The sequence below is a fragment of the Bidens hawaiensis genome, unplaced genomic scaffold (genome assembly GCF_021521415.1).
Source record: "Bidens hawaiensis isolate Kalapana, Puna unplaced genomic scaffold, B.hawaiensis_p1.1 tig00023867_1, whole genome shotgun sequence".
NCBI lineage: Eukaryota > Viridiplantae > Streptophyta > Magnoliopsida > Asterales > Asteraceae > Bidens > Bidens hawaiensis.
In genome coordinates, this window is record NW_027493758.1 from 103528 (window position 1) to 113403 (window position 9876).

The 9876-nt window shown below is 36.3% G+C and overlaps 2 protein-coding genes across 2 annotated transcripts; one reads left to right on the forward strand and one right to left on the reverse strand.

Moving 5' to 3' along the window:
• Positions 1–2408: 2408 nt before the first annotated feature.
• Positions 2409–3645, forward strand: LOC143568253 (uncharacterized). The gene is made up of 2 exons (XM_077054452.1): positions 2409–2701; positions 2983–3645. Exons 1-2 carry the CDS (start codon positions 2409–2411, stop codon positions 3635–3637), a joined length of 948 nt encoding a protein of 315 aa, XP_076910567.1. The 3' UTR covers positions 3638–3645.
• A 3558-nt stretch (positions 3646–7203) lies between these two features.
• LOC143568244 (phosphatidate cytidylyltransferase 1-like) lies at positions 7204–9435 on the reverse strand. Its single transcript, XM_077054442.1, has 9 exons — positions 9353–9435; positions 9035–9279; positions 8657–8950; positions 8427–8583; positions 8296–8343; positions 8021–8224; positions 7890–7946; positions 7721–7804; positions 7204–7629 (listed from the first exon to the last, which is right to left on the reverse strand). Exons 1-9 carry the CDS (start codon positions 9416–9418, stop codon positions 7540–7542), a joined length of 1245 nt encoding a protein of 414 aa, XP_076910557.1. The 5' UTR covers positions 9419–9435; the 3' UTR covers positions 7204–7539.
• Positions 9436–9876: the final 441 nt, after the last annotated feature.

Here is a 9876-nt window from a genome sequence, read left to right on the forward strand (position 1 = left end):
GTTAAATTTGTAGCATAATAATCGAAGAGAGACTTAAAGAGGCAGTTTTCCGAATTCCTCTATTCAATTATCGATTGACGCAACCGTTCCTGGAAATACGGTAATATTCTTAATTTGTTCGATTGAGGGAGGATTATAGATTGTGGAAACTGGAAACCGTAGGGGACAAGTGAGCGTATGTGAATGTGAGACAAGACAAAACCGTCAAACACGTGATGAAAAGCCTAGTAACTCCTTATCCGAGTCTCACAATTAATTAAAACTCACTCTATATATATCATTACACTAAACACACTCTACATTTCTTTCTCCTGCTCCATAATAAAACTTTTTTATATATTTATCATTACAGTTTTCTTTCTCGTCTTCTAACAACCAATTTAATAAATATTAAAAAATAAATAGTGGCAAACTTTGTTTCCCTAAATTTATAAAAAAATCACTACATTTTCTCTCTCCACCCTATAATTTACGCTCACAACCACTCAAACCCCACCCTATAATTTACAAACACCCCTCACATACTTTTAGGGGATAGGACAAGGCCGTCTCCGAAAAGGCCCATAGGCCCTAACGAGCAATGAAATATATAAGATATTTTTTTAAACGACATTAACGTTATGACAACAAAAATAGAAAAAATATAGTAATAAACTCAAATACAATAATAGCTAATGTCTAACTAATGATTTCAGTGAAACTCTCATAGCATTCTTGACAGCAAATTGTTTGATCATCTCTTTGCAGTTTATACTATCTAAGATTTCGCTCTCAATGGCTATCATCGACAATCCATTAAGTCTGTATTGGGACATTGCGTATCGTAAATAAGATTTTAATAACTTCAACTTTTAAAAATTTATTTCTACGGATGCCACCGTGGACTGAAATAGTGAACAATATTCTATATGCAATCCTTGCATTTGGGAAATTTTCTTGGGTCTCGTTCAAATGCTTCAAAACTTCAATAGGGTTACTAAATTCCATTGTATATAATGTGTCTAATGAGCGTAACTCCATATAAAGCTCTTTGCCATCAATATCCGATCTCCCTTCAAACTTAAGTGCATTTTCAAGAAAATTACAAGATAACTTAAGATTTTCATCTTTAATTCTTTTCAAGTTTTGTGGAAACAAAAATCCAAATAATTTCTCATAATTTTTGAATTGATCAAATCCTGTCTTAAGAGAAGTAATAGCTTGATCAATAATATATAAAAAATAATTTACTCTAAAAATTCTCGTATGAAGTAAATGAAACTTCTTGGCTACTTGAACACTCATCACTTTATTTTTTCCTCTTAATTACATGCTTTTTGCAAATATCGAGTCAATACGCATTTCAAAAGCAATCTTCTTAGCTTCATCTATCGCTTTTGAAAAACCATTTTCTCTAAAATCTTTGAAGAAGTTGATCAATCGGTTTATTAGTTATTATCATTTTTTTTTATTTTTTTAAATTAGTTTGAGCCCAATACCATAAATGAATTTTGGTAACACAAAAATTAGACCCAATATTTGTAATAAGGGGATTAAGATTTATTCCTATTCTATAAAGAAATTTAATATATATATATATTATACATATAAAAATTTTTGTGCTCTCGAAAAGTAACGGCCGGTTGTTCGGGTTGCACCACCCAAGAGCCGGGCATGGGATAGGATGAGAATGCTCTTAGATTGTGAGCATTATATAGGTTTTTTTTGTTTATTTAATAATTATAGTAATAATAATAATGGTATTTAAAGTAATAAATAAATTTGAAAAGACAATGTAACCCTTGATTTAACGATGAAGAATCAACGGTGCTAATGATTTATATGTAATTAGCAAGAAGCGGGAAATATCGGTGGTCAAGTTGCAAAAATGAAAAAAATTGGACGAAAATCGCATAATTAACAAAACTTTAAGGACGATTTTGACACTTTAAAATAAAAGTTAAGAGTTAAAGATTTAAGTAAAACTCATTAAAAATCAATATATTAGAATAAAGCATGTAGGCTGCCCACATAAGGGTGTTTGTGGATAGTGCATACGCCCTTCGTTGATGAGGATGAGGATGAGGAGACACCCTCTTCAAGGGAACTAACGAGGGAGTACCTCTTTTAAACATCTTCAAAGCATTAATCACTTGTGTATCGTGTGTTTTAATAATTTACAGATTTAATTTTAAGTCTAGTAGTTAGAAATAAAAACTAAAATTACATGGATTAAACTTTCGACATCCTATTTCGATTGAACATTTTACATCCTATTTTATCACTTCATCAAAGTGAGAATGAGAGTTGAGCGAAATATGATGAGAATTAAGATGCTAAAAACCCCAAAGTAATAAAAACCAGTCCTATACGATGAGAGGCTGTTGAGGTGATTGTGATCTATTATTATTATTACTATCTACTCTCACATGGCTCCATCATCATCAAGAGTCGTAGTGATCCCCGTTCAAACTCTAATCCTCACCGTCGCCGGCGCTGCCGTCTTTCTCATCTTCCTCCTCTCCTCACTCTCACATCCTCCTCCATGTTCTTGTCCCACCGTCCAAATTAGTCAGCAACAACAGCAGATCTTGGCCACCAAGGATGACATAGACTGGGTTAAATCTCAGATCCAACTCAACGGACTTCATATGCAGGATAATGTCCTTCGTAAGGGCATTAATCCTCGCACTCGTGCTCAACAGCTCCAGGATCTCATCCAGTATGTTAGGGTTACAATATTATGAATTAGGGCTAAAAGCTTACCATACTATATTTTTAGAGTGAAACTAATTAGCAACTAGGGATATACAGTCAGTGTTCGAATTGGACTCGAAATGTGATTCGGTTCGCGTTCAGTAATAGCATTCGAATCCAGCTCCACAATTTCAAAACTAGAATAACTTGATTAATTCGACAGAGATTATCATGGCCCTAATTGACCAGAATGGTATTTGAATATCAATATGTACAATGCTAACTCTAAAAAGTGATTGTCAACAGGTACAAAGGAATATCACACTACGATGAAGAGGAAGCAAAGAATCACACGTCATTACCATGCCCAGGTGAACTCCTGGTAGAAGAGCACCACAGCAACTATGGTGAGCCATGGGCTGGTGGCCGAGACGTCTTTGAATTTCTTGCACAATCTTCCCAAATTACCCCTGACTCACGGGTTCTGGAGATTGGTTGCGGGACACTTCGGGTGGGGTTACACTTCATTCACTACTTAATGCCTCAACACTTCCATTGCCTTGAAAGAGACGAGCTTTCTCTCATGGCTGCATTTAGGTATGAACTCCCTGCTAACGGGTTGCTTCACAAACGGCCTTTGATTGTTAAGGGTGAAGATATGGATTTTAAAAGATTTGGGTTGGGTGTTACGTATGATTTAATATATGCTAGTGCTGTGTTTCTTCATATGCCTGATAAACTTGTGTGGGTGGGATTAGAAAGATTGGTTAGTAGACTGAAACCCTTAGATGGAAGAATATTCGTGTCGCATAACGTGAAGTTTTGTTCAAGATTAGGTGGGGACGAGTGCAGTAAGAGGCTTAAAAATTTAGGGCTTGAATATATGGGAAAACATACACATGATAGTTTACTTTTTAATCATTATGAGATTTGGTTTGAGTTTAGAAGGTTTCAAGTGTAATTTCTTTCGGATCAATGTAAAATTCTTTTTGTCAAGTGTTTGATATTAGTATTAATATATATAGATCGGTCCTTTACATCAATAACAGATCATCAAAAACAAGCTCATCTAACAGATCATCCATAAGCAACTCTTCAAGTTCAATGCCTACAAACTCTGCATCAGCTTGCAGGTTCATCCAACCGCTCCCTTTGGCCAAATCACGGCTCACTATATCATCTAATGATGGTTGGAACTCGGGTTTCCAACTTAAGTACATGTTAACAACATCCCATACTTCTTCTAGAACACAACACCCTACAGGCATAGGGCTGACCTTTGACCGGCAAGTCAATGCATGTGGGCAGTAAGTGTACGTCTTACTGTGAATCTCCATTAAGGCCTCATTGATTAGATCGAAAAGAAGAAGATGATGGTCGTTGATAATCTTTTGAACAACTTCCTCATCCTTCATGGAATCCAAATCTTCTAGAAGTTTGGTTTGAAGGAGGCTAGTTTCTACTTCCTCAAACAACAACGGGTCGATCGGTTGGTAACTAGAATACCATTCTCCAAGGAGTGCGCTCTTTAGAAAACCGGATTTATCCAAAACTTGTTTTACAAATTGGAATTCAGGGTTGCCTTTAACTGACTCCAGATCCAGGTGTAAAAATCCGTTTTTAGTCATGTGTGTGTTCGGTCGTTTGCCATCAAGATCCTTTATAGAGAATGTGTACGGTTTATTTTCAACTGCAGCCATCAATGTAGATTCATGTTAGGAATACACACACACACACATAAAACTGAAACTTGATTTTTTTAGAGCTAGACAGTGAAGGGAGAGTAGAGTACCTTCCATTGGCGAGTTGGGTATGCTCAGAGAAGATGAGTCAAATGCTGAATCTTGAATTGACCAGTCAATCTCAGAACGAGGGGTTTCTTTCTCAACTTCCAGGTTTTCATCAACCTCGTAATCAGAGGCTAATGTTAACATATCTTCTATGTTGTATTCCAGTGTATCTTGGTTAACTTCTAGGTTTTGGGGCTCACCCGTATGTTCAGAACCTGAGTTATCTTCTTCTTGATGGGCCAAAGTATTTTGGTCAACTGCAGTGTTATTGGCTACCTGCTTTTCATTTTCATTGCTTAGTTTTTCATCAGAAACCTTTTTGAACATTCCAAGAATTTCATTAAAAGGCTTATCGTTCTCAACTTGAATAACGGCACGAGGCTCCTCATCTTCAACCACATGATTTTGGTGACCATTTTGCTCTTGAGTATCATGACTAATATGTTCTTGAGTGGCCCCATTGTTCTCAACTGAACTAGTTTCAGACTGATCATTTTGGTGGTTGATTTTTTCATGATAATTCGATGCATCTGTATCCGATCCTGGATTTCCATTTAAAACCTCGTCATCTTTCTCAATTAATTTGGTTTCCTGCTTGCCTAACACGTTTCTTCTTTCTGGATATAATAAACGATCCGTTGATATCTGGTCATTAGATATGTTTAAAGGTATGTCCATAGTGGGTTTAACCGGAAACTCTTGATTATGCTTAAAGTCATAGGGACTAATATTAGGCAACGAACGCATTCGTCTATGTGTTTTGCGACCGCCTGCCACAAACAGCTTTGGTTTATGATCATTATTATGATGCTGCATGAAATTTCCATCTCGGGTTGATGTTTGGCTTAGTAACTTACGGTACTTGCTCATGGATTCACTGCTGGAAGAGGTTTTGTTAAGATGTGATTTATCAGAAGACGTGTGCTTACTCGTTTTAAGCTTGTCGGGGCCCACTTTTTTTGGATCTTTGGAAGATTTCCGACCACCATACGGGACCTTGTGAAAAACTGCATCCATAAGAATCCTACGCTTCTCCTTTCTAGCATCGACTTTGATGACCAAACCGATCTTTTGTTTAAGAGATTTTGATTGATTTGCCGTTTGCTTTTTGCTATCCTTTCGGGAAGTTGAGGGTGCAGTAGTTCTAAAAGATTCCGGTCTTGTTAACATTGGTTTTGGATATCCAACCCCTTGGTTCATAGGTAGAATGAACTTGTCCTTTGTAGTTTGGATGTCTTTAGTCTCCCTCAACTTATGTTTAAGTTCTTGTAACTCAGAGTCTCGGGTTTTTGTTTTGGTAGCGAGTAAGGGGAAGGAGAGGGATTTTGTCAGTCCAGAGTTTTTGGACTCTGTCCGAGCTGGCTTTTTGTCTTGAATGTGGACGGCCGCTTGTTGTTTCAAGTAACTGACGGTTAACATGGCTGTACACATGTCGCATCTTCTCTTCTTTTTGATAGTTGATGGACTTTGACAGCTGGAGGAGTTGGTCTTCTTTTTTGGTGAACTTGAAGGGGACCGCCGCCATTGGTGCTTCCCCCTTCGTTTGGCCATTTCACTTGAGATGAGAGATCTGATTCTAAATTTCTTGGAACGCGTTTCTGCACTTTCTTGTTCATTGATCTAAAGACAGGTATTTGTTATTAAGTGCAGAATCAATCAATTAAACAATCTAGCTAGATAGAACATGCATGCTACTTACCTTGGGGGGTTTGTTTTTCTTAGAATCACGGTGAACTACTTTTGGCGGTTGAGGTGGTTGACTCGTGCTGGCTGTGGGCTCGCAGGTCCCGCCATCTGCAAAATTCTAGAAACATAAAACTTTGTCCAGGAAAAGAGTTTTGATAATAATAAGTTGAAATGAAATGATTGATACCTATAGCATGCTTTCCGGAACCATGCCTCTTATTAGGCAGCAGTTTTACATTCTGCCATCGGTGACGGCGATTAAGCGCATCAAGTATTTTATTCATACGTCCGGAATTACCATTATTTTGCAAGGAAACTTTAGATGAATGAGAGCGCACGTTCTTTCCCATTTCATTTGATGACGATGATGATGGTGGTGGTGTTCAAAACCTAGTCCAAAACAAACACATTTTAATCATTGTAAACATAACAATCAACAACATATTAATATAGGATAAATAGAGAAACATATGCTTTTATTTAGAAACAAAAGAACAGCATGCATGCATACGTTTATATATTAATATTAGGCAGAAGAAATTGATCTTGTTTTGATAAAACAAAGTTTGAAACAAAATAAATGAAGGGAATTGGATGGGATGGAGAAGTAACCAACTAATCTTCATTCTTTGTTTTCCGTTAATATATGTTTACCATCCACTTGCCTCCTCTTCAAAATTTACCATTTATTGCCCTCCGACAAATATGTTTTATGTTATATCTCAATTCTCAAGTGTACATTGTTTTTTCCATTTGGATTTTTGACGGACCAGTGACCTATCCGATCATCTCTATTCTATCCTTAGGAAAACACACAATATATGAGAAAGCCTTCTGTGTAAAATTGGAATCCCCTATTTTTTTTAAGTTTCTTTTTTGTCACATTAATATTTGAACGCAAAACCTCCGCTTTTTAATATGAAGTTTTTTTGGTGTTTCATCTCTACAACTTGAACCGGGGATCATTGGTAACATGTACAAGTTACCATCAAAATTTTCCTTTAAAGCAAGGTGTGAATGCGATCAAACCTAAAACCGGATCATGCTCTTTCAGAGTTTTGTGTTATGTATCTCTTGGCATGGCAAATGAATAAATCGACAATCGTTTTATTGTCTTGATAACATAGTTATACTAAAACAAGTTACAGCGCCCCAATAGGAATTTTGGTCATATAACGTGTCATATAATTGAGCATCCTGAATGTGGCATACAAAGAAAAAAAACTCATAACTGAATATACTTCTTTAATCAGTTTCAAATGTTTATGGGACCAACCTGAAATGATACAAAAGAGAGATGGGTTGACACAAAGAGCAACAAAGGACAAATATTACTTCTATATACATGGGTGTGTGTATGCAAGACTAATACAATACAAACTCGTCTTCAAGATTCACCAAACTGCCTATCTTTAATGATTTGCCCAATCTTTGTGTACAATTCCCGTTGTTCCTCGTATGGCAGGTTCATTACAATCTAAAACAAACATTAAAACACAATCAGGGTTTTAAATTCCCAATTTACTTTTCGCTTTCATTTGTTAAAATACTAGGTATAGCATATGTACCTGGTCGAATATCATCCCAACCGATACACTTTGAGTCACAATAAACGACTGGTGGTAAATGTATGCAAACACAGCCATGACCATCTGCATGCATCACATGTTGGTCAATAACTAACTAATCACCCGAAACAAATGCTTATTTTGACCAGATCAAGTTTATAAATTTCACCTGGCAATCCATTCGGTCTGTCATTCCACCATGTCCCGGAATACTATCCCCAAAATCCTACAACAATCACAATAAAACAAACTTAGTGGCATGAATCATCACAAAGCTTATAGGCTCTAGACATGTCGCACCTTGATCTTGAATGCTCTTTTAAAACCACTAGCAAAGAAGCCTCCAAAAGGTGCGATAATTGAAGCAAAAAGTCCAAGACCCAATGCGTGCCACTGCACAGGCATAACGTGTATTTCTTTCCATGGAAGCCATCCGGTTAAAGTAAAGCTCTCAGGCGTAAACAGTGCGCCTGGGTCACATTGAAGCCAACCGGTTGATAGGTCCTGCAAGCACAATTCTTAAACTTAATGTCTCAAAATTATACAAAGATGTTTTTTTTAGTTAAATGAAGAACCTTTCTGGGACATGTTAACCACTGGAAGCGACCCAAAAAGTTAGCAAGCTGCAGATGATTAAGAAACATGTTACCAATTGGCACATCCATATAATAGCATTTTTATGTATATAAAAGTAGTAAAAAGATACCATGAAGGCAGATATAACTGTTGTAACTGATGCTCCAATAAACCCCTCCCATGTCTTCTTCGGAGATAACTTGATCAATGGTGTTTTTCCAAAGAAGAAACCGAAGATGTATGCAGCAATATCATTGATGACAATCAGTGATGCAGGAAGAAGAAACCTGTGTTACAATAGGAAAACAAACTTTTGTGAACATAAACTAACGAATATAAGGAAATCTGTTGGTTAATTACCAGAATATCCCTTCGAAAATATTGGCTACTGTGAATGAGGACTGCGTAAACACGACAATAAGGATCATATGTGTCCATGCATATTGCCCAAACTGATACTTGTACATCTTCTTCTTTAATGACAGAATGAACCATACAAAACCTGCTATGTACAAGAAATAGCAGGTGACCATATGATATTTGATAAGGTTTGCCACAATTTTGTATAAAAATTTGTCTGTTGTGACGGTATTGACCAGCCGTTGACTAAGAATACGACCGTATACAAATAGCATCGCCGTGAAGAAGAAATGCCTGAAATTAACGTTCACTTTATCACTTACATCAATTTTTAAACAATTCATCCTGTAACACAAACTAATAATCCATTTTTCTTACCAATTTAGATGCTTAAATCCAGGGAGTTGTTTGTCTTCGTTAGCCTTTCTTAGCAGACCAAATAGTTCTTTTGCCATGAAGATTTGAATAATGACAACCATTGGCCATATATAAAGATGACCCATGTAGACAACAAATATAAAACCACCAATCATCCAGACACTTGAATAAGCACGGATCATCATCGACTTGTACTTATTTTGATCATTTACCAGCAACTGCTTTCCATTAGCATCTGCTGGAACCTGATATTTAACACATCAAAAGCTCAATCAACTTATAGTTCTCATTAGTCAATTACACTTACATGCTTATTACCTCAGTTGAACCTTTACGCCGTCGAATCCGTCCGGCATGTGTATTACTTTCGTTCTCCTTTATCATGGTCCCACAGCTGCAATTTGTAATGAACAAGCCTAAACAACATAATGCAATAAAACCACTCTTGAGTTTGAAGCTATTATCATACTTGAAACTCCCCATATATGATACAGAAACATCATATCCAGAAACAAATACATATGCACTAGGCCTGTAAATGAACCGAACGAACACAAACAAGGGCATGCTCGTGCTCATTCATTTAACTTTAAACGAACACTTAATTGGGCAAATATTTGTGTTCATGTTTGTTCGTTTAAAAAATGTACATTTTCGTGTTCGTTCATTTAAAATCTAAATGAACATAATTGAATAAAGATAAACAAACATAGTTGAACATACTAAACAAACAAACATAATTGAATGAATAAATATATACGAACATTCACCAACATAAATGAGCAATCAAAACATGTGCTCATGTTCATTCATTTAATGAAAAGAACACACACTTTTTGTTC

Bases quoted from the DNA above. Each gene is read 5' to 3' on its own strand.
- LOC143568253 (XM_077054452.1), top strand. From the start codon at position 2,409: ATGGCTCCATCATCATCAAGAGTCGTAGTGATCCCCGTTCAAACTCTA. The intron at 2,702-2,982 runs GTATGTTAGGGT...GATTGTCAACAG, and splicing joins CAGCTCCAGGATCTCATCCA to GTACAAAGGAATATCACACT.
- LOC143568244 (XM_077054442.1), bottom strand. From the start codon at position 9,418: ATGATAAAGGAGAACGAAAGTAATACACATGCCGGACGGATTCGACGG. The intron at 8,344-8,426 runs GTATCTTTTTAC...AATCATCTGCAG, and splicing joins CAGTTATATCTGCCTTCATG to CTTGCTAACTTTTTGGGTCG. The intron at 7,947-8,020 runs GTGCGACATGTC...TGATTGTTGTAG, and splicing joins AAAGAGCATTCAAGATCAAG to GATTTTGGGGATAGTATTCC.